Source organism: Hemitrygon akajei, chromosome 3 (genome assembly GCF_048418815.1).
Source record: "Hemitrygon akajei chromosome 3, sHemAka1.3, whole genome shotgun sequence".
NCBI lineage: Eukaryota > Metazoa > Chordata > Chondrichthyes > Myliobatiformes > Dasyatidae > Hemitrygon > Hemitrygon akajei.
In genome coordinates this window covers 144,780,316-144,805,093 of record NC_133126.1, presented here as the reverse complement: position 1 = coordinate 144,805,093, position 24,778 = coordinate 144,780,316, and the positions used below count along the sequence as shown (strand labels likewise).

General features: G+C 42.3%; 1 protein-coding gene across 3 annotated transcripts in view; it reads left to right on the top strand.

Annotated features, from left to right (window-relative positions):
* LOC140725480 (NACHT, LRR and PYD domains-containing protein 1b allele 2) overlaps nucleotides 1-24,778 on the top strand; it is a 69,122-nt gene that overhangs the window by 7,629 nt on the left and 36,715 nt on the right. For 2 of the 3 annotated variants that reach the window (XR_012098354.1, XM_073040982.1), the window contains exons 2-6: nucleotides 11,256-11,287; nucleotides 14,772-14,807; nucleotides 16,463-16,507; nucleotides 17,048-17,074; nucleotides 18,460-18,501. Coding sequence is in view for 2 of the 3 variants with exons in the window: in XM_073040982.1 (XP_072897083.1) it covers nucleotides 11,256-11,287; nucleotides 14,772-14,807; nucleotides 16,463-16,507; nucleotides 17,048-17,074; nucleotides 18,460-18,501 (182 nt within the window). In the remaining variant the exon portion in view is untranslated. The remainder of the gene's footprint in view (nucleotides 1-11,255; nucleotides 11,288-14,771; nucleotides 14,808-16,462; nucleotides 16,508-17,047; nucleotides 17,075-18,459; nucleotides 18,502-24,778) is intronic. The other variant, XM_073040983.1, reaches the window with a different exon arrangement.

The window sequence follows — 24,778 nt, the reverse complement described above, 5'->3', positions numbered from 1 at the left end:
TAAAGGCATGAGATAGGAGCTGGCCAAAGTTGATTGGAAGGGGAAAGTAATATAGCAAAAAAAAAGTGGGGAGTTAGAGGATTGGAAGCATTTTAAAACCAACAGAAGGCAAATAAAAAATATAAGGAGAAAAAAGTTGAGATATGAAGGTAAGATAGTCAGTAATATAAAAGAGAACATAAGAAGTTTTTTCAGAATTATAAAGATGGCACAAGTGGTCTAAGTTTTCTCCTATGCCTTAAGTCTTATGTTTTAATGTAGCTCCTTTAACCTGTTATTCGGTTATACATTCATTACTTCCCCAACGCTGGTCACAACCTTTGTCAAAAACGGAAGAGATTCTGCTGATGCTAGAAATGCAGAGTAACGCACACACGATGAAGGAACTCAGCAGGTAAAGCAGCATCTAAGGAGATGAATAAAAAGCTGACATTTCAGGCCAAGACCCTTCATCAGGACTGGAATGGAAGGGAGAAGAAGCTGGAATAAGAACGTGGGGGGAGGAAAGGAGTACAAGCTGAAAGGTGACTGGTGAAACTCCTTCGTGGGGGAAGGAGTATGAAGGGAGAAACGGGGAGGCGATAGGTGGAGAGGGTAAAGGGCTGATGATCTGCCAGCAGATGACTATGGGAGAAAGGAGAGGAAGAAGGGTCCCAGAGGGGCGTGCTAGGCAGGTGATGACAAGAGAAGAGGTAAGAAGGGAGCCAGAATAGGAAAGAGGAAAGGGGGCATGGGGAGAAATTACCAGAAGTTGGAGATACGATGCTCGTCAGGTTGGAGGCTACCCAAACAGAATATGATCTTCTTCCAACCCAAGAATAGCCCCATCATGGCAGTAGAAGTGGTCTTGGACCGACATGTCAGAAGGAGAGTTGACAGTGATTGGGAAACTGCTTTGTCAAGCATTATCCACAGCAGGGGCTGGTCTATTCCCAGTGGCCAACCATTTTAATTCCACCCCCTATTCCCAGTCTAACCTGTTGGTCAGCGGCCTCCGCTGCGGCCATAATGAGGCCATTCTCAAGTTGGAGGAGCAACACTTTGAATTTCTTATGGGTAGCCTCCAACTTTACAGCACGAACATTGATTTCTTTGACTTTGGGTAATTTCTCCCCCCTCCCTTCTCTCCTTTTCCATTCCCTCTTACCTCTTTTCTTGTCAACACCTGCGTAGAACTTCCCTCTAGGACCCCTCCGACTCCCCTTTCTCCCATGGTCCACTCTCCTGTCCACTTCCTTCTTCTCCAGCTCCATACCTTTTCCACCTATCACCTCCCAGCTTCTCACTTCATCCCCCTTCGCTCACCCATCTACCTTCCCCCTCCACTGGCTTCACCTATCACTTTTCACCTTGTTCTCGTTTCCCATACCCCCACCTTATTCTGGCTTCTTCCCCTTTCCCTTCCAGTCCTGATAAAGAGTCCCTGCCCGAAACATCGACTCTATTCCTCTCCGTAGATGCTGTCTAACTTGCTGAGTTCCTGTAGCATTATGTGTGTGTTACACAATTTTTGTCAACTTTATTTTGGTGAAATACTTTGGGTATATAGCCATGCTAAAGGTGCTACATATTTGCTTGAAGTGGTCACTGCTTTTGAGTGGGCTGTTTTTCCCATGAGGATTCTTAGCTGTATCAGATTAAGTTGCTTCCTCAGCTGGTGAGAAGCACTTACAGTGCCAAAATAAGTTGGCAATGGCTCCTGCATTTAGCTGCTCAAACAATGAGGGATTGCATTAATTATCTGCTGAAAAAAATTGCAATAAATATCACGTCAGGATTATGCATGCTATCATTTTACTCATCACGCCATAGACTATTATTTCCAAATCCTAGAACAAATCGCTGTACTCTTCATTTCCTGGATAAGAGAAGCTTTGATTGATGGAAAAATTATTAAATCCATTGGATTTAAACAGTGCTCCCACTGGCTTTGAAATACAACTAGTGCTGTTCAAACTTAACAGCACAGACATATAATAAGACTGTCATGTCACAGACTAACTAAATTAGGGTATTAACTAATTAGGACAACATACAACCAATTTAACCTTTTTATTACCAATTACTTACTTCAGAGTTTATACCATTGATACATATACAGGCAATCTCTTGTTTTGAATGTCTGGCTGTTGATAGCTTTGCTGAAACATGAAGATAGGCTAGCCAATAATAAAAAAGGATAGAAAAGAAGTTTTTCAGATATGTAAAGAGTAAAAGAGAGATGAAAGAGGATATTGGACTGCTGAAAAATGATGTTGGAGAAGTAGTATTGGGGATAAAGAACCAGCAGACAAACTTTATAAGTATTTTGTGTCAGACTTAACTCTGACAGAAATTCAAGAGTGCCAAGGGGAAGAAGTGAGTGTCATTGCTACAGTATTTCTAAGGAGAAGGTCCTTGGGAAACTGAAAGGTGGGACCAAGCGGACCACGTACCAGGGATCTGAAGGAGGTGGCTGAAGAGACTGTGAAGGCATTACTTAAGATCTGTCAAGTATCAGTAGATTCTGGTACGATTCCAGAGGACTGGAAGATTGCAAATGTCTCTCCACTGTTTAAGAAGGGATGGAGGCAGAAGAAAGGAAATTGTCGGCCAGTTAGCCTGACTTCAGTGGTTGGGAAGGTCAATAATGAAGCCCATTATTAAGCATGAGGTGTCAGAGTACTTGGAGGCACATGATCAAATAGGCCAAAGTCAGCTTGGTTTTCTCAAAGGGAAATTTTTCCTGTTAAATCTGTTGAAATTCTTTGTGGAAATAACAGGTAGGATAGACCATCAGTGAATTTTCTTGATTTGGGTTTTCAGAAGGCCTTTAGCATGAAGCTGCTAGACAAGATAGAACCCATGGTACTAAAGGGAAGATACCGGGAGGCCCTCTGTTGAGCAAGGTTGACCATGGATGTTGCATCCTAGCTGTCCATGCAAGCCATTACACAAGCCAGGGCAGTACAATATGGAGAGCAAGCTGTGTCAACGCAGCTGGTTCCCCCTGTCCGTGCAACAAATTAATCCAAAAGACACTGAGCAACACACACACACACACAATGCTGCAGGAACTCAGCAGGCCAGGCAGCATCTATGGAAAAAAGTTCAGTCCACGATTCAGGCTGGGACCCTTTGGCAGGACTCAATACATTGATACAGTTTGGCACCAGTGGCATCGCACGAGTTGCCACTCATCGTTGAACTCAATGTAGGACCACCTTAGGGACTGCAGCTCCAATTTTTCCTCAGGGTTTACTCCCGAAGCATTTGACGGTGCTGGGCCTGTATTCATTGAAGTTTAGAAGAATGGGGGGCGGGGAATCTTATTGAATATTGAAACACCTATAGCTAGAGTGGACGTGGAGAGGATGATTCTTAGAGTGGGGGAGTCTAGGGCGAGAGGACAAAGCCTCTGAATACAAGGATGTCCCTTTAGAACAGAGATAGTCATAGAAAAGTACAGCACAAAGGCAGCCTTTTGGCCCATTCAATCCATGCAAAACCATTTAAACTGCTTAGTTTCATCAACCTGCATATGACTATAGCCTACCACACCCCTGCTATCCATGTGCCTATCCAAACTTCTCGTAAACATCAAAATCGAGCTTGCATGCACCACTTGTGATGGCAGCTCGTTCCACACTCTCACAGCCCTCTGAGTGAAGAAGATTCCCCTCATGAATCCTTTAAACTTACCACCTTTCACTCTTAACCCAATGTGCTTTAGTTCTAGTCCCACCCACCCTTGGTGGATAAAACCTACTTGCATTTACCCTATCTATACCCTTTATAATTTTATATACCTCCGTCAAATCTTCCTCAATCTTCTACATTCCAAGGAATAAAGTTCCAACCTCTTCAATCTTTCCTTTAACCCAGGTCTTCCAGTCCCAGCAACATCCTTGTAAATTTTCTCTGTACACTTTCAACCTGATTTGCATCTTTCCTGTGGGTAGATGAACAAAACTGCACACAACACTTAAAATTAGGCCTCACCAACATCTCATAAAAGTTCAACATAACATCCCATCTCAAAATTGTAAATAATTTTGATTTATGAAGGCTAAAGGCTTTTATTGCGACCCAGTCTACCTGGGACTCCATTTCTAGTGAGTTATGGACCTGTATTCTCAGATCTCTTTGTTCTACCACACTCCTCAGTGCCCTCCAATTCACTGTATAAGACCTACCCTAGTTTAATGGAGACCGCATTATGAGCACCAAATTGCAGCTCACTAAATTGAAAAGTTTGACTCTTAACAGTCTCCTTAGCTCAGTCTATTAGGAATGGATAGACTTAATTGTAGCACTTGAAAGGGATCTGGATAAGTTTGTGAAAGGGGAAAATTTTGCTGAGTAGTGGAGAGAACAGAAAAATGGAGCTGGGTGGGTGGCTTTGGCAAAGAGACAGTAGGGAGTCACCTTGCTGGATGCCTTCCTTCTGTCTCGTAACTATTTTATGATTCTGCAACAACAATAGCCAGCATTGTGATGCCTACACCACATTGGTGAATATTTTAAAAAAGACTGCCACTTTGCTGACTTACAATAAATCTTGTTGCCCAAAGTACACAGCCCTTTGTAAAGTAGAACTGCAGGATACTGCTATCTGCAACCCCTTGGCTTAGGCTATGTCCACACTTGACTGGATAAATACATAACCAAAGCTTTTTCTCTTCATTTTTGACCCTCTGTCCACACTGAAACCGTGTTTTCCTCCCTTGAAAATGGAGATTTTCAGAAACACTCTCCAGAATGAATAAATCTGAAAACACCTAATATCCGGCGTAGTGTGTATGGGGTAAACCAGCTATTTTTAAAACCACTGTCATGACGTGCCTGAACAAATGGTAGCAGCAGCGGGGCAATTCATTGTTTTCTTGAATGCAACCTCCAACACCACAACAATATCTGACGATAGATGTGTAACAGTCTAATGTAACATTGTATGGAAATACAAGACAACACTGATGAAGATATGTTTTATACATTTATCAAGGTGCTTTATTAATGTATTGCTTGTGCAAACATTCAATAGATGCAATTGTCACTTTTGCCCAGTAACTCGTTTTATTGCACATGTTAAATACAGCAAAATAATACATAAAGACATGGGAAAAGTAAAGGCAAACAAATGAGGTAACAGTAAATTTCACTTTTGCCCAGTAACAAGCCTTATTGCATTTAGTTGTAGCTGTCGTCCCTTTCATCGGTGAAGAGACTACGGCTGTAGAAAATGTTTCTGGACAAACGCGCACCAAGTCTTTCGTTTCCTTTTCGCTTGTTTTCTGTAGATGTGTCCTGTGCATGTCCAGTAGGAGGAGATTCGCCCAAATCAGATTCAGATTCAGATTCAGTTTATTGTCATTTAGAAACCACAAATGCAATGCAGTTAAAAAATGAGACAACGTTCCTCCAGAATGATATCACAAAAGCCTATGACAAAACAGACTACACTAGAAAATCCACATAACATTTGGCAATCCCCAATCCAGAGTCCGGAGAGGCTGCTGCATATTAATATTGCGCTACCGTCTAGTGCGTTCCCCGGAAGGGAGCTCCAAATCCACCAGACAAACAAGACCAAAAACTAAAGCTACAAGACCTGAACAAAACCACATAGTTACAACATATAGTTACAACAGTGCAAACAATAGCATAATTGATTAAAAAAAAACAGACTATGGGCACAGTAAAAGTAGTCCAAAGGACTATAAGTTCAAAAGAAATCACCGCACAGTTTCCACAAGTCCCCAGGGTCCCAACAGACTCGCCATCCCACGCCGGCGGCAGAAGGGAATACCCCCGCTATGGACTTCCACGGTGCTGTCCGACTCAGCCTCGCAGACGCAGCACGCAACGAAAGCGACCTGACCGCAGCGGACTTCGAGTCCGTCAAACCTCCGAGCCGACGACCATCCCCTCCGGCACAGCTTCTCTGAGCACCATCCTCTGCCGAGCGTATTAAGACGGCCCCGCCAACGGCCATCGGCAACGCGACCCCGAGGACTGGGGGTCTGTTCTTCCCAGCAGAGTCCCGGACCTCACAGCAACAGCAGCAACGAAGAAGGTCTTCCTGGAGATTTCCCGATGTTCCTCCATGCTCCCACGTCCGTTTTCAATTGATTATGATTGTGCACGGCACCCCGCTTCGCAAATAACAGATAATCAGTTCCGGAGTGGCCGCTGCAAGCTGCGTCGCGCCGCCATCTTGGAAATATCTGTTTTAATGTGGACAGCGGTATTTTTAAAAAACGCCTAGTGTGGACGCCTGTCATTTCTTTGTGAAACCAGCATTTTCAAAATTATCCTGTCTAGTGTGGATGTAGCCTTAGTCATGTCTCAGTTTCTGATAATCATTAAGCGATGTGACCATCCTGATTTACCTAAAGAACCTGTATCACAATAAGCATTTTAACATGTGTAGATGTTTTTAAAAATATCTATGTGAAACATAATCATTGTTATTGTAAGAATTTTACTGAACTTCTTTTATGCACTTATGATGTAACTACTACAACCACGTATTCAAAGAACATTTATTATAAAATATATATAAATGATACACCTTGAGATATGTCTACTTACTGGCAGTCACAAAATAAGAAAGACCAAGAACCCAATTATAAAAAAGAAAGACCAAGACCACTGCGCAGAGAAAGAGAAAAACATGATCATGCAAACAATAGAAGCAAGTGACCGCATTCTGAACCAGATTGATTGCTTAAATCTGTTCCCCAGTGCAGCCAGAGTAGGCCCAAGCTTTGGTCTCAGCACCACAGCAACCAGAGCAGTTCGCCACTGAGAGATGAACGAACATCACACGAGAGTGAACACAATCAGCCCAACCTTCACCTCCGGTCCCAACACTCGGGCATTCAAGTTGATCTGCACCAGTGTTTAAGTTGTCCAAGCACCAGGTAGTGCTTTGCTCGAGGACCTGGACCCCGGTATAGCAATACACTTGGGCCACCTCCATCTCCATCTCTTCAAATCGGCTCGGCATTTAGAACGATCCAGCCTCTCACCAGGGTTAGGTGGATGGGCATCGAAACTTTTTCATGTCCACTCTGTTCCAAATCGTCCACTCCAACTCCAGTTCCGACAGTGATACCAACTCCGTCTGCGGCCCATCTTGAACATGTTGTACTTTGGCTTTGCAGTGCACCCTCATGGCCCATCCTTCGAATCAGCTTCACCTCCACTTGCTTCTTCAATGTTTGTGATAATTTACCATAATTTTCTTCAGAAGAGGTGTTATTAGTAATGTTCTTAGTTGAACATCTTGCCTTTCCACCTACCATTAAGTTGTTGCACACCTTCAGTAGCACCATCTTAAACCGAAAGTTCTGGCAACTGTAATTTTTGCTCATTCAGTGGTAACCCATGAGCTACCAACCTCTGTGGGTGGTGAGAATATTTTTTCTATTTTTAAAGAAGTGTTTATTTAGCCGGAATGGGATGAGGAACAAGAGTTAACCAACAATTACCTGAAGTACATCTTTCTCCGTTAATTTATTGGTAGCATCCAGTAGATCATTTCTGTATCATATTGAATCAAGCATAGTGGTGGAGAGGTATGTAACTACAGGAAGCAGAGGCTCCATAAACATTCCCTTCCCTTCAGTTAGAGTACCAGGGGTTCCCAACCATTTTTATGCCATGGGGAGCAATACCATTAAGCAAGACATCAGTGGACCCCAGGCTGGGAACCCATGCGTAGGCCGGAATGTTTCCAAGTGCTTTAATGAGAAATTGATTGAATGGCTCTATTTGGCAACCACCTATGCAGCGAAGTTGAGAATAGATGTTTTGCAAGTACTATGTTCCTCCGGTAAGTTTCAAGGTGAAGCAGAATTAAAGTCAATTTGCATACCTAATTAACAAATATGGTTGTGGTTCTCAGAGGCCAGTTACCACAGTCCTGGGATATCACTGCAGGAAAGTTACATCACCCAGCTGATTCCCCTGCTGCTCATTCAGCTTCAGATCAACTTAAGGCCATGCACGTGGGCATTCGTTCACTCGTGTATGTTCTTCACCTCCGGTCTTATTTCCAATCCTTCTTCAGGAGTTTGTGCCGGCTGCTCCAAGATCTGAATGACATTCAGACTTGGGCTGGCAGACAGTAGGGTAATGTTTATGCTATAAAAAGTCAGCTAGTGCCACCTTTAGTGAGAGTAAGCTCTGCTCTCTGCTTTCAACCTTGAACAGTAGAAGCTGTGTTTCATCCTTGTTAATGTCCCAGTGTAATTAATGACTAGAGGTTGGACTGTATCACCACCTCAGCAATAAATTTAATTTTTATTTAGAAACATAGCACAAAAGGGAGCCTTCTGGTCTAACAAGCCATGTCACGCAGCAACCCATCTATTTAACCCTAGCCTAATCACAGGACAATTTACAATGACTAATCAACCTATAAACTGGTGCGTCTTTGGACTGTGGGAGGAAACCGGAGCACCCAGAGGAAACCAACGTGATGACGGAAATGAGCGTACAAATTCCTTACAGATGGCACTGGAATTGAACTACGATTTCCGGAACGCTGTGAGCTGTATAGCACCATGTTATCCACTGCGCTACCATGGCGCCATAATACAACATAGTGGCAGATGTAGTGCAGAAGCATGATAGTCTCCAAGGTGTTACTCACACTTGACCCCCTCAGAGCCTTTCTGGTTATTGGCAAAGCTTAAAGAGGATTGTGATGGAACATTGCACAGTTGAAACATAGTTTAATCTGATTTGGCTTTACTTTTGGCTATTATATATGACAGCTTTTATTTTGTTTTGTTGCCAACAGTATGACATGTTAAGTGCTGATTCTTAATGAAACACTAGAGGACTGATTCTTACCGATGCATACTATCACTGTGGAGCCTCATCTATCACTGTGCACATGGGGGAATCAGGACATACTGCCAATAATTTTGGGCCTGTTTGCACACGCAAAGTCATCCCTTTTTTAGATTTGTTTACAATGTAATTTTTAACATTTTCACCATTCTTGATTAAGGACATATGTTAGTTCCCCCCCCCCCCCCCCAAATGTGTATAGTTTAGTAGTCTGACATAATTCTGGCTTCAAACATGTTTGTCTAACTTTTCAACCCTTCATAAACTTGAGGTCGTCCAAAAATCTGCTCTTCATTTTTAAACATCACCAGGTCTCACACACTCATCACCAGTGCTTACTGATCTACATTGTTTCTGTTATATCTGTGCTTCGATTGCAAAAGACTCAATTTTATATTTAAATTCCCAGCTCCTCTATCTCTAGGCTGTCTCAGTACGATGTATTTCTACCAGTCTTAATTCCTTCTGCCATGCTAGATGGCTGTTGCTTCAGCTACCAACGCTCCAAACTCCACATTTCCAAATTTCCTGTTTTAGATACACTGTTACACATTTTGATTTGGCCAAGTTCCTTCTTTGCCTTTCTAAACTTCTTCCCTATGTTAACTTCTGGCTGAGAAACTCTGTAGCAACCGTGTGTATTTCCTAGCATTGGTTCTCCTGTTTTGGCATGCTACCAATGATCTTTAGCTTTCTGTGTATCACATTGGGATGATATTCTTCCATCTTGGTAGGTTATATAAACAGTGATTAATGTTAAGTTGGAAAGGAATCAAAAGTGCTCATCATTTGGGCTATGCTTCAGACCCCTCTGTAAGCTGTAAATTAACTGACCTGTGAACCATTTGCTATCCTGGAAAAAATCAGAGAAAGTAAAGTTTTGCTGATCTAGACTACTACTATGAATAATACAGGGTGATTGAGGAAGTCCATGCAGTTGATGCCACGTATTTTTAGTTAACTCTATAGTCACTCCCTTCCACTGATCTTATCTGCCCTGTTTTATGTACCCTGTTCAATGTACCAGGACTCATTGTAATACAATGACAATTGTAATACAAGTACAGAATCTCCGATTTTAAAACTCTATATTTTAATTTTCCATTTTAACACTTTTTGCTTATTTTTATTCCTTTTTATCTATCTTTGTTTACTTCAATCATCATTCAACCTTCAATGCCCCCAAACTCTACTCCTGTTCCCCTCTCCTATCTGGCACACGCTGCCTTTCATCTTTCACCCTCTTCACTCCACCAGTTACTGAAGATTCATTCTTGCAATTCCCCTTCTCCCATATAAACTGGCCATTTTGCCTCTCAATCCTCAGACATGATGCAGGGGTTTGCCCTGAAACATCAATAATTCCTTTCCTCACAAAGATGGTGTTAAACCCACAAAGTTCCTCCGGCAGTTTATTTGTAGCATTGAGGGATTAGTAGACGGGTTCATATGCTGTACATTAGCACTTTCAAATTACTAGGATCTTATTAGCAAAGCAGTCATGGGCTTTACAATAATGCCAAATTATTTGAATTAATAAATAATGAGCATTTGGAGCATAGTATAAGGTGCACAAAATCACAGTTGCATTTTGCATGTTATCAAGGGAGGATCATGGTTTGCAGTTATTGTTGAGAAGCAGTGAAATGCATGCAAATTCAATTTGTCATTTACATCGCCTGATGCTTTGTAATTATTAAAGATAAATTATTGTAATTTATCCTTGAAAATTTTTGAATAGCTACATGTTTTCACATGCCAGTGTTTCCTCAAGATTAAACTATTATTTTTTCTGCCGATTTCTACAATTGCTTTTGTAAATGGCACCAATTTGTTGCTGTTTACTTTGGCTGTTAGTTAAATGGAGTCACATATTCAGTCTCATTTGCAGTCACACTTGCTGATTCTTTAGTAAGTTAACCTACCCAACAGCAATTTGCTGAATTGATACTGCATATTAAATACTGATATTGGTTGCTGATCACAAGTTTTAGTTGGAAGATTGAAGTGGTTAGGGCTATATGAGAGTGCATGAAGGGGAGTTAAAATTGGGGCAGTGCAGTCAATTTGCATTTTCACAGACTTCGAGCTGCAAGGTTGAAAAGTTTGCATGCTTGTCTTCTTTGAGAATGCAGTGTACTAACATGGTACTTTTCTAAGGGTCTTTATCATAAACCTGTAAAATTTGTTTCTCTTCCCTGTTGAGTGTTTCCAACATTAGTCATAAGACTTTCAATTTGCTGTTGTCTTAGCTTCTTAGTTTCTTTCTGGTATTACTTCAGTTTTGAAAGTAAACCCACAACTGTTTCACTATTTGCTGAAGACCAGCAGATGTGTATCGAACACTAAATCCAAACTGTAGCCACACAGGCCATAACTGATCTATAAATGTTTTTTAAATTTTCTTTCAGTGAAGAGAAAGCTTCTCTAAGGGATGCAAAAGGTAATTTCATTATATTACTAATATTTTAAATTTGTGTACTCTGTTTGCTGGAGCCTTGTAAGGCTGCAGTGGGTTGAGACCTTGCATGATATGTCACTGTACAAATCAGAAGCAGTATTTTTCATGAAAACTATTCTTCTGTCACACACTTAAAAAAGATAGCAGCAATCTCCTTTTTGGTACGAATCCTTATCTTGCAGAGTGTTCATCTTTGAATACATGAAATCTATTATTTTTGTGGTATCTTTTGTAAACTTCATGATCGCATGTGAAGAAATATAATCTGTGATACTGTTGAAATTGGCACCTTGGATGACCAATGTAAAATTGTACCTTGCTGCATGGCTTACAGTTCATCTAGATTAGGGGTTCCCAACCTGGAGTCCATGGACCCCTCAGTTAATGATAGAGGTGCATGCGTAACAAGAAGTTGGGAAGCCCTGACCTAAATCCTGGCCCACATTTGATGTTGAGCAATGAAAACTAAGCTGTAGTTCATTTGGTTTGTTGTTTCACTTACAATTGTTGAAGTATTTTCTGGGGAAGTGGTTCAGGTACACCCATATAAATTAGCTTTCGATGTTCCCAACATTTAACTGAAGAAAACGGAGGCTAATTTAAGACTGGATGGTGAATTAGTAGTTTGGCAGCACTATGCTTGTGGAATAGTCTCAACGTGGGCGGGGAGAGAGAGAGAGAGAGAGAGAGAGAGAGCTGTGAATCATATCACTGGAATGCATTTGGATTCTGGCTCCACGTCCATGGATGTCGTTGCCCAAAGGCAGCGTGAGAAAGTCATGGATTGAAGGTCAGTTAATGTAACTTGATAGTTGTCAAGTACGGTGATGATGTCATCAGTCGGGGAACAGAACAATTAGTGATGTGAGGGAGCATGGAAGTGAGAATGAGAAATAAAGACACATTCAGAGCATGAAGCGTCGTCATGAATATATGCACTATGTAATTAAGTACCAAGATAGGTTGCAAATACACATCAGTGTATGAGGACCAAAAGTAAATAATTAGTTTTTCTTGAAGGGGTTGGTAAAATCAGACATTGGTCAAATGAACAAGAATCAAACCAAACAAGTCCTATTTCAAGAAGCTGGACATTAGAAGAAAGTCATGGTAACAAGTGCATCAGCTGTGTCAAAGGCTGCAGAGAGGTCAATGAGACAGGTAATGCACTACTGCTGCAGAAATTTGATTATGATAATTTGAGTGCTTTGGAAAAGAAGGGGAGGTTGAAGAGGATAGGACTGAGGTTCCATGAAGGGAACAGGAAGTGAAGACAATAGACAAAACAAGCTTGTGCCTGCTGAGCAGTAGGAAGATGTAAGCTAGTGGTCACCAACCTTTTTAAGCCCAAGATCCCCTACCTCGGCCTTAGTGAAAGGCAAGATCGACCTACTAAATCGGTCAGTCACACGCATGCGCACCGGGCAGAAAAGACCGGAAGTAAAACCCCGCAACCCGGAAGTAGAAATAATGTATGCACACCAGGAGTCACCACCCTTTTTTGAACCGCGGACCGGTTTAATATTGACAATATTCTTGCGGACCGGCCGACAGGGTTGGGGGGGTCGATGTTAATCACGACTGGAATATGGCAATACTCAAAACAGGTTCCTTATGTCCAGTCTATTCCGCAATTTAGTTTACGTGGCTCTCAGCACTTAGCTTCTGTCATGCTTGCTCACATTTTTTTCCCGCTGAAAAAACTCAGTGGGTTTGTCTTTAAGTTCAGGGTGCTTGGACTCAAGGTGCCGAAGCAGTTTTGAGGGCTTCATTGCCTCATTAGACAGCCTCTGGGCCTGAACTCCAGCCTCCCGCCCACCGCCAGACGCCTTGGCCGGGTGCGGCTGGTCACGGGTGGGCTGAGAAGACAAGGTCAGGGCCGGAGGTCCCTGTGCCGGGGCCATGCAGTCGCAGTCTGGAGAGAGTGACTGACTGAATGAGGAGTGCAACAGGGCCCGTGCCTGCCCCCCTTGTAGGATCTATTGACCGACAAAAGTTTGGCTCGAGGGATGACTTTCAGTAGATCGCAGTGAGGTAGCTGCTCTGCTACTTACAAAACACTGAGACCGAATTAGGTCGTCTGCGAATATTTTAGCACCGGGTTCCCCATGAACATTCAGTGTGCTAAACAGGTTTAGAGGCGGTGCCCATCTGTCCGCGCTCCAGGCCAGCAGCAACGGCACTTCCTGCCGGCCGAACAGCGATCCCTGGCACAAGGGTTTCACTGCGTGTAGGTGACCGATGACTTCGTGTGCATTCAAGTTCAACAGTGGACGTGACAGGGAATGAGGAAAGGTGCAGCTGACTCATATCGTTAAATATTGCCAAATGATATCGTTTCCAGTGGTTGGGGACCACTGAAGGACACTGTGTAGTGCGTGGCAGGGGAGTTACACACATGCACGTTGGACAGAAAGAACGCAACTAAAACCCTGCAACCCGAAAACAATCTCAATAGTATTTGTGTATTTATTTTTCACTTCTTTTGGGATCTACTGGGAAAGTCTCAAAGATCGACCAGTCGATTGTGACCGACTGGTTGGTGACCACTAGTGTAAGCTGAGGTTTAGAGCTTGCAAAGTTGTTTTGTTTCGGGAGTGCAATACAAGCAGTTGTGCATATATTGAAGCATTGTTGCTTATTACAAAGAAGCCTACAAAGTCTGAACTTCCAAGTTTGCCTGTGACAGTGGAGAATACTTGCCTAGTTTAGGGTGATGGTTGGTAATGAAGAAGATAGGAAGTATTAGACTGGGAATAGTAATGCCTTTACAGGTGGTAAGGAAGCAAATGCAGATTTAAGGGATTGCAGGTACAGATTCTGGAGTCAGGAAAGAAAAGAGGTGTATGTTTAGATTTAATTCAAGTAAGGTGCTGTTTAAAGAGAATATTAAGTGAGCTGAGAGGGCTGAAATAACAAGATATGGTTAGAAGAGCAATTTAGATGACGGAGGAGACAGATCAAGATGTGTTCTGTGGCTATATTAACTTTGGTAGAAGATTTCAGGAAGGAACAAGATTTCAATCGGAGTCAGTTCCAGTAATAATCAATCATCACTGTAAAGTCATGGTGAACAATCACCTTGTTTGAGAGTGAGCAAGCATTTTGAAAGGTCCACTGGCAAATTTCAAGGTGACAGAGGTGGGTGGTGAGACTAGGACTGACAAAGATCAGTGAAGTTTCTTGAGGATCAGAACGAGTTATGTATGGAATCATTTGAGCTGGTGCTTACAGGAGGTAGGATTATGTTAGGTAATATTCCAAAAATAATTGCACAGAGCAATCAGCGTTACTTTACAAACTGATGTTTGTCCCAGCTAGCGGGGAGAGCATGCAATTTGCTTCCGATGGTTCATAGCCTCATTTGCGGTTATGTGCTGGGGACCATACGGTGCCTGTCATTGCATTTTCTGCTAGCTGCTTTTGCTGTATCACCTACCAATGTTGCTTTCTGTTCATTACACAGAAGAAAATCCAGATGCCGTTGACCACTCAGAGTCAGGTCAGTAGCATTCTTTTCTCACACTCTTTCAGTCTTCAGATGAATACTATCTCTTCTTATTCATTCAACATAGAGGTACAAATTCCAGTGCAACAAATGAGACGTGTGAGGTGGTCATCCCAGCGAGTTGCTAAGGACGTTGGCCTTGCTGTAAATTTCAAAAGCAACTGGGATGTTAGAATCATGTGGCCATAAAGTTGCCATTAACATAAACCCACCATGCACTCCTCTAGATACTTATTAAAGGTTGTCAGAATACCTGTCTACTGCTCTCTCGAAGAGTACATTCCAAAATGCAAACAGCTCTGGATAAAAAGAAATCCTTCGACAGGTCCTCGCTAAACTTCTTATCCTCAAGCTATTCCCTCTGGCTTTAGATATATCTGCTATAGGATAAGTTTGCCTGCTATCTCTCTATGCTGCTCATCATTGTAAATGATATGTTGGGAGAGGAGGGACCGGGTAGATGTCAGCTGATTTGGGCCACAGATTAGACTAATGGACATAGTAAGTGGTCTGGGAGGATATGAGGAAAGGGGTGTGTTCAAGAAGCTTTTGGGGACTATATCTTACTCTGTATATTGTGTGCATTCAAATATAACACCTTTAATCCTGTATTCATCACTTTTTTCAATTTGTCCCCCTGTTACACTGCAGCTCATCCCACTGTCTGCAATTTTCCCTATCATCCACCTGTTCTTCCTGACAGTCTCATTACATACTGCCTCTGCTTGTATGCCAACTGCCCATCCTCAGCCCTATCACTCTGTTTCCCATCCCCCTGTGAAATTAGTTTAAACCGGCCCCAACAGTCCTAGCAAACCTGCCCATAAGGTTTTTGGTCCCCTCAGAATCAGATGTAGCTCATCCCTATTGTACAGATCACACATTCCCCAGAAGAGATCCTGAAACCCTGCCCCCTGCCACCCTCTCCCTTTAGAATGCCCTGGACCCGATCCGAGACATCCCTGATCCTGGCAGCTGCAAAGAAAACCCAGGTAGTGTCTCTATCGCATTCAAAAAATCCCGTGTTTACTCTAACTATGGAATCCCCGCTTAGTGCTGCAGCCCTCTCCCCCACTTTCCTCCTGAGCCATAACGCCAGAGACCTAGACCCTGTGGTTACCCCCAGTAGGTCTTCCCCACCCCCTACAGTATCCAAAGTGGTATAGTTATTGAGGGGAACGGCCACAGGGCTGGCTGCCCATTTCCTTTCTCTCCCCTAACAGTTACCCAGGTACTTGCCTCCTGCCTCCCTGTAGCTCCTATCTATCACCTCCTCAGTTTCTCATCTGAGTTGAAGCTCAAGCTTCAGCTCCAGTTCCTTGACACGTTCTCCGAGGAGCTGCAGCTCAGTGCACCTGGTGAAGATATGGTTATCTGGGAGGAATAATCTTCCTATTTATGGCTATTCCCACAGAACTTTCTTACTATAGCAACAGCATAGCTCTGTTGGAATTCCTGGTTGATATTAAGAGAGATCTCCTACTTTTCTATGTAATTAAACTACGAAATTAAATCCTCCTAACAATTGGCCTTTTATATTGGTTGACAGAAGCACACCCCGCTGCTTTTATTCAAATAGCATTTCATTCAGCATTTTGTGTGCTTGAGCAGAAAAGAAGTTTAATGGCTTCCCTATTTTCTATTCACAGGGTCTGATGATGATAGCTCTGCAGGATCTGAAAAGACAGACTCTGGTAAGTTGAAGCATTTTCATTGTTTCACGTACTTATCAACATTCAGGGTATTGAACATTCTGGTACGCAAAACAAAATATTTTTATGATATAATAAGTGATTAATATTTGCTTCATGACACATATCAGATAAAAGTGCATATTAAGTTGAAACATTTGCTTTGTTCTATATAGTAGTTATACTTATCAACATTCAGGTTATTGAGTAGCGATAGTTCACATATAAAGCAGGATGCATTTATTTCAGTATAAAGATCTGATTAGATAACATTAAAATAGACTAGTCTTTAACATTTGTTTTATGATACTAACGGAAATTCAATAGACTTTAGCATAACAACCAACTGTTTCTAAGTATGACTGGAATTATTTAACTATGTTAGCTTTATCCAAGCCATAAAAGATTTAAGTAATTATTAAAATGTTGCTAGGTTTCAATTTGAAGACATGCTTATTTTGACTTTAATGTTACAGTTTATCATAATACATTTTTTTTTCATATTCACCTAAAATCTCAATAAATTTGAATGAAAATATGAAGATTCAGACACATCTGAAGCAGATGCAGGTAACTATTTATGCATTGTTCAATAATTTGATGTATTACTTTTATGGATAAAAATATTTAAAAACTATTAATATTTAATTGCGTTGGAATGTATTGCTCTTTATTCTAATCCATCTCTTTTTGATTTACTGAATATTCTATGTATGGATTGTGCAATTTTAGCATTAACAATGAAGTAACTAATTACTGAATGACTACATAATTAGTGATTGCTTTAATGAAGGGACAATAATAAAGGGTGCATTAAAAGTACAGATTCTTTTTAAGTGTAGTTACCATTGAAACAGGAATTCTGGCAGTTGGTTTGTACACAGCAAACTCCTCCATGACCACCTGGATTAATCTCTGGATCTTTACGTCACCCTTCTTTGTTGTACAATGACTATCTGCAGCTATAGTATCAGCCTTTCAAGGTTGCATGTATTACACGAGGCATCTTCAGCCCTCTTTGGAGCTGTGATGCAGTGTAATGCAAGTGTACGTTTTTCAGTTTTTCATGTTAGCCACTCTGCTGTGCTGGGTTTCTAGATATCTTTTGTAAGCTTTTAAGTATCTTTCAGTAACTGGTACGTTGCCAGTTTTACATGAAAACACAAAATAAATTGCTGTTGTTCGGTTGTAGATTAGTTGGAGCTGCCAGAGAAAGTTTCGAGAACTGCTGTAAGCTCACTGAATGTTGATAAATACAAGAGATTCTGCAAATGCTGGAAATCCAGAACAAAACACACAAAATGATGGAGGTACTCAGCAGATCAGGCAGCACTCAGCTTCTCACATCAGTACTACGACCCACCCTACTCCCCCTTCTATTCATCATCCCCCTCATCCAGAGTCACCTATCATCTGCCAGCTCATCTCATCCCCTCTCCCCACTCTTTTATTCTGGCTTCTGCCCTCTTTCTCTCCAGTACTGTTGAAGGGTCTAAGCCTGAAACGTTACCTGTTTATTCTTCTCCATAGGTGCTGCCTGACCTGCTGAGTTCTTCCAGCATTTTGTGTGTGTTGCTCTGAATGTTCAGTCCCTGAGATGTCTGGTGATCTTCCAATGAATTATAACAGCAAATGGAGATTACCCCACACACAATTCAGTCTCCATGTTAATACTGAGAATGTAATCACTTTCTAAGTAATTAGCTACTCTTTGCGTTACTGTTGCTGTTTGAAAAACGAATGTATATACAAAGTGGTTTACAAACAGAAGACTTGGCGTAAGGAACATAAACATTAAAGACAGAATTAACTATGGCTCAGGAAACAATATTGCATTAAGTGAAGTTGTTAGAAGTTGAAATCCAGGAGAATAAAATACCTACTGGAGTTAGTTGCTGACAGATCTTAATGAACATGTTACTAAAATTAGCTTTTCTGATAATGTTTCTACACAGAGCAAGGCACAGAAGGCCCTCACTTGTTAAAAGCAGATCCAGGTAATTATATGTTTCACTGACTGGAATTTAGTGGTAGTTTATAAGAAATAAAATTATCCGTAAACACACATTGCATTAGACCACAGCATTCCATGTTTTAGTAAATATTTGCAGCATGTGAAGATTCTTTTCTATTCCCATCTGCACTCACCCCATCTTTCCACCACCTTACAGTGAGAGTTCCTCTTACCCTTGCATATCACCCCAAGAGCATCCACATCCAAGATATCATTCCCCACAACTGCTGCCATCTCCGAAGGGAGCCTACCACCAAACATATTGTTCCTTCCCTCCACCCCCACTCGCTGCTTTCTACAGAGTTCACTCCCACCACAATTCCCTTGTTCATTCGCCCCTCCCCTCTAATCTCCTTCCAGGCCCTTATCTGGGCCAAAGTGCTACACCTGCCCATTCACCTCCTCCTTCACCTCCATTCTGTGCCCCAAACAATTGAGGCAACTCTTCACTTGTGAATCTGCTGCGGTCATCTTATGTCCAGTGCTCCTGATGCAGCCTCGTCTACATTGGTGAGATCCGTCTTAAATCGGGGGTCCGCTTCGTCAAGCTCCTCTGCTCCATTCGCCAAGAGTGGGATTACTGGTGGCCAAACATTTTTATTCCAATTTGCGTTCCTGTTCTGACATGTCAGTCCATGACCTCCTCTTGTGCCATGATGAAGCCACCCTCAGGGTGGAGGAGCAACACCTTCTGTCTGGGTACTTGCAACCTGATGGTATGAATATCGGTTTCTCCCTCCAGTAAAAAAAATCTTACCCCCCTCCTCCGCTCTTCTACTCCTTTTTGTGGCCTCTTATCTCTTCTCATCTGCCCATCATCTCCTCCTGGGTCCCCTCCTCCTTCCTTTTCTCCTATGGTCCGCTCTCCTCTCCTATCAGATTCCCAGCCTGATATCTTTCCCACCCACCTGGCTTCATTTATCACCTCCTAGCAATCTTCCTTCCCCTCCCCCCCACCTTTTTATTGTGACATCTTCCCCCTTCCTTTCAAGTATTGAAGAAACGTCGTCTGCTTATTCATTTCCATAGGTGTTGCTTGACCTGCTGAGTTCATCCAGTATTTTGTGTGTGTTGCTGCTTTTCCATTTACCTACATTTAAAATGTTTATAACAATTAACAAGAGCTGTAAATAGAATCAAAGTTTCAAGTCAGAGACCATTTATCAACAGGAAACAAAAGAAGTTAGTAAAGCTACAGGAAGGATGGGGGTTGCTTTCTCTGCTGGTGGCTAAAACCAGGGTGACATGGAGATATGTTATCTGGCCAATGAGTGAAAACACAGACGAAAGAATGTAGTAGCTGTGAAATGTGGAGTAGGAGAATGTGCCAGACAGGTCAGGCTGAGTACATCCTATATTCCTGTAGAGTGATTCTAAAAAACAGTAGGAAAGAATCAAGCTGGGCTTATAATAGAAAGAATAGAAAGAAGGAATAGAAAGGGGTCAATAAATCTACTGGGTGTTTTTTATAGATCACCCAATAGTAACAGGGACATCGAGGAGCAGATAGGGAGACAGATTCTGGAACGGTGCAATAATAACAGGGTTGTCGTGATGGGAGATTTTAATTTTCCCAATATTGATTGGCATCACCCTAGAGCAAGGGGTTTAGATGGGGTGGAGATTGTTAGGTGGGTTTAGGAAGGTTTTCTGACACAATATGTACATAAGCCTACAAGAGGAGAGGCTGTACTTGATCTGGTATTGGGAAATGAACCTGGTCAGCTGTCAGGTCTCTCAGTGGGAGAGCATTTTGGAGATCACAATCACAATTCTGTCTCCTTTACCATAGCATTGGAGAGGGATAGGAGCAGACAAGTTAGGAAAGCATTTAATTGGAGTGTGGAAATATGAAGCTGTCAGGCAGGAACTTGGAAGCATCAATTGCGAACAGATGTTCTCATGGAAACGTATGGCAGAAACGTGGCAAACGTTCAGGGGATATTTGCATGGCGTTTTGCTTAGGTACGTTCCAATGAGACAGGGAAAGGATGGTAGGGTACAGGAACCATGGTGTAAAAATGCTGTTGAAAATCTAGTCAAGAAGAAAAGAAAAGCTTACAAAAGGTTCAAAAAAAATTTAATGACAGAGATCTAGAAAATAATAAAGCTAGCCAGAGGGAGCTTAAGAATAAAATTAGGAGAGCCAGAGCGGGCCATGAGAAAGCCTTGGCGAGCAGGATTAAGGAAAACCCCAAGGCATTCTACATGTATGTGAAGAGCAAGAAGTTAAGATGTGAGCGAATAGGACCAATCAAATGTGACAATGGAGAAGTGCATGGAACCAGAGGAGGTAGTGGAGGTACTTACAGAATACTTTGCTTCAGTATTTACTGCGGAAAAGGATCTTGGTGATTGTAAGGATGACTAACAGCAGACTGAAAAGCTTGAGCATATCGACATTAAGAAGGAGGATGTGCTGTTGGAAAACATCAAGCTGAGTAAGTCACCGGGACTAGACAAAATATACCCCAGGATACTTTGGGAGGCGAGGGAGGATATTGCTGACCCTCTGGTGATGATCTTTGCATCAACGATGGGGACAGGAGAGGTTCCGGAGGATTAAAGGGTTGCAGATGTTGTTCCCTTATTCAAGAAAGGGAGTAGAGAGAGCCCAGGAAATTATAAACCAGTGAGCCTTACTTCAGTGGTTGGTAAGTTGATGGAGAAGATCCTGAGAGGCAGGATTTATGAACATTTGGACAGGCATAATATGATTAGGAATGGTCAGCATAGCTTTGTCAAAGGCAGGTCATGCCTTATGAGCCTGACTAAATTTTGAGGATGTGACTAAACACACTGATGAAGGTAGAGCAGTAGGTATAGTATATATGGATTTCAGAAAGGCATATGATAGGGTGCCCATGCAAGGTTTATTGAGAAAGTAAGGGATGGGATCCAAGGGGACCTTGCTTTGTGGATCTAGAATTGGTTTGCTCACAGAAGGCAATAAGTGATTGTAGACAGGTCATATTCTGCATGAAGGTTGGTGACCTGTGGTGTGCCTCTGGGATCCGTTCTGAGACCCTTTCTCTTTGTGAGTTTTACAAATGACCTGGATGAGGAAGTGGAGGGATGGGCTAGTAAATTTACTGATGACACAAAGGTTGGGGTTGTTGTGGATTGTGTGGAGGGCTGTCAGAGGTTACAACTGGACATCAATAGGATACAGATCTGGGCTGAGAAGTGGCAGATGGAGTTCAACACAGGTAAGTGCGAGGTGGTTCATTTTGGGAGGTCAAATATGATGGCAGACTATAGTATTAATGGTAAGGCTCTTGGCCGTGTGGAGGATCAGAGGGATCTTGGGGTCCAAGTCCATAGGACACTCTAAGCTGCTGAGCAGGTTGACTGTGTGGTTAAGAAAGCATATGGTGCATTGGCCTTCATCAACCATAGGATTGAGTTCAAGAGCCAAGAGATAATGTTACAGCTATACAGGACCCTGATCAGACCCCACTTGAAGTACTGTGCTCATTTCTGGTCGCCTCACTACAGGAAGGATGTGGAAACTATAGGAACGGTGCAGAGGAGATTTACAAGGATGTTGCTTGGATTGGGGAGCATGCCTTATGAGAATACATTGAGTGAACTCAGCCTTTTCTCTTTGGAGCGACAGAGGATGAGAGGTGACCTGATAGAGGTGTATAAGATGATGAGAGGCATTGTTCGTGTGGATAGTCAGAGGCTTTATCCCAGGGCTGAAATGGCTATCACAAGAGGGCACAGTTTTAAGATGCTTGGAAATGGGTACAGAAGAGATGTCAGGGGTAAGTTGATTATGCAGAGAGTGGTGAGTGCATGGAATGGGCTCCCAGCGACAGTGATGGAGGCAAATACAATAGTGTCTTTTAAGAGACTCTTGGATAGGTACATGGGGCTTAGAAAAATAGAGGGCTATAGTAACCCTAGCTAATTTCTAAACTAGGTGTTTTTTTGGCACAGCATTGTGGGCCGAAGAGCCTGTATTGTGCTGTAGGTTTTCCATGTTCTATGACAAGTATTTTATATTCAAGCATTTTGCAATCGTATTCACCAGGGGAAAGATCACAGATGATGGTTGTAGGATATTCATTACTTCAGTAATATTTGAGTAATATTGTTTGATATATCGCTTGAGAGGCGACTTGGATCCATTCCCATTTTCCTACTGGAGCAACGAGTCCACAGCAGATGCCATCTCGTTGACTCTTCACTCAATCCTGCAACATCTGGACAGCAAAGTTCCATATATCAGGATGTTATTTATCGACTTCAGCTCAGCATTCAATAGCATCATCTCCTCAAAACTAATCAATAAGCTTCAAGACTTTGAACTCAGTACCTCCTTGTGCAATTGGATCCTCAATTTCCTCACTTGTAAACAGACCCCAGTCAGTTTTGGTTGGCAACAACATCTCCATCAGCACAAGTTCACCACAAGGTTGTGTGCTTAGCCCCCTGCTCTACTCACTTGACACCTATGAGTGTGTGGCAAAGCACAACTCCATTACCATAATCAAGTTTGCTGATAATACCACTGTTGGGGGCTGAATCAAAGGTGGTGATAAATCAGCATTTAGGAAGGAGATTGAAGATTTGGCTGAGGGGTGTCATAATAACAACCTCTCACTCAATATCTGCAAGACCAAGGAAATGATTGTAGACTTCAGGAGAGGAAAACAAGAGGTCCATAAGCCAGTCCTCATCAGAGGTGGAGAGGGTTAGCAATTTGAAATTCCTGGGTGTTATTATTTCTGAGGACCTGTCCTGGACCCAGCATGCAAATGCAATTGTGAAGAAAGTACAGCAGCGCCTCTACTTCCTTAGGAGTTTGTAGAGATTCAACATGACATCTAAAACTTCTGAAAAAATTTTTATGGATGTGTAGTGGAGCATGTATTGACTGGCCTGCATCAGGGCCTGGTATGGAATCACCAATGCTGCTGAATGGAAAATCCTACAGATGGTAGTGGATTTGGCCCAGTACATCACAGGTAAAGCCCTCTCAACCATTGAGCACACCTACATGAAATGCTGCCGTAGGAAAGCAGTATTGATCATCAGAGATCTTCATCACCCAGGCCATGTTCTTTTCTCCTGCTGTCATCAGGTAGAAGTTACAAGACCCTCAGAACTTACACCATAAGTTTCAAGATCAATTACAACCCCTCACCCATCAAGCTCTTGAACAAAATTAGACTCACTAACCCATCCACTGAGATGTTACTAAAACCAATGATCTCACTTTAAGGACTCTTTATCTCATGTTCTCATTATTTATTGTTATTTATTTATATTTGCATTTGCACAGTTTGTTGTCTTCTGCACTTTGGTTGGTCTTTCATTGATCCTGTAATAGTTACTATTCTATAGATTGCACACAGATTGGCAGTAAGGTCTAGTTTGTGTTGTAAAACATTTTAACCAGTACCTGTATGGCAGAGGGTTTACCCTAATTACTGTCATCAACCACTGGTGTCCATTTTCAATCTGCAGAAGGGTGTTCCACTAACAGCAGCAGCACAAATGCGGAGATGGGCTCTGTTTCTTGGAGGACACAATTACAAGATCAAATTCAAGAGGATGACTAATCCTGGAAATACTGAGGGATTGTTGGATTTACCCTTTGAAAAGGAAATAGCTAAAATATTTACAAAAGTGGAAACTCCTCTTGATTTATTCTCCTTAATTAAATCCAAAATCTCCCTATAACATGGAGATGATGTAAAGGGAAAGCAGAAAGACTCCACACTGTCTCACATCTACATGGCGACCCACACTGAGCACGGGGGCCCCCCAGGGCTGTGTGCTCAGTCCACCGCTGATCACTCTGTTGACCCATGACTATGCAGCAATACAAAGCTCGAATCACATCATCAAGTTTGCCGATGAAATAACCGTGGTGGGTCTCATCAGCAAGAACAATGAGTCAGCATACAGAGAGGAGGTGCAGCAGCTAATGGTAAACACAAAGTACATTGCAGATGCTGTGGTCAAATCAACACGTACAAAAGCTGGATGAACTCAGTAGGTCGGGCAGCATCCGTTGAAATGAGCAGTCAACGTTTCGGGCCAAGACCCTTCTTCAGGACTGACGAAGGGTCTCGGCCCAAAATGTTGACTGCTCATTTCAACAGATTCTGCCCGACCTGCTGAGTTCATCCAGCTATTGTACGTGCAGCAGCTAATGGACTGGTGCAGAACCAACAACCTGTCTCTGAACGTGAACAAAACAAAAGAGATGGTTGTTGACTTCAGGAGAGCACAGAGCAGCCACT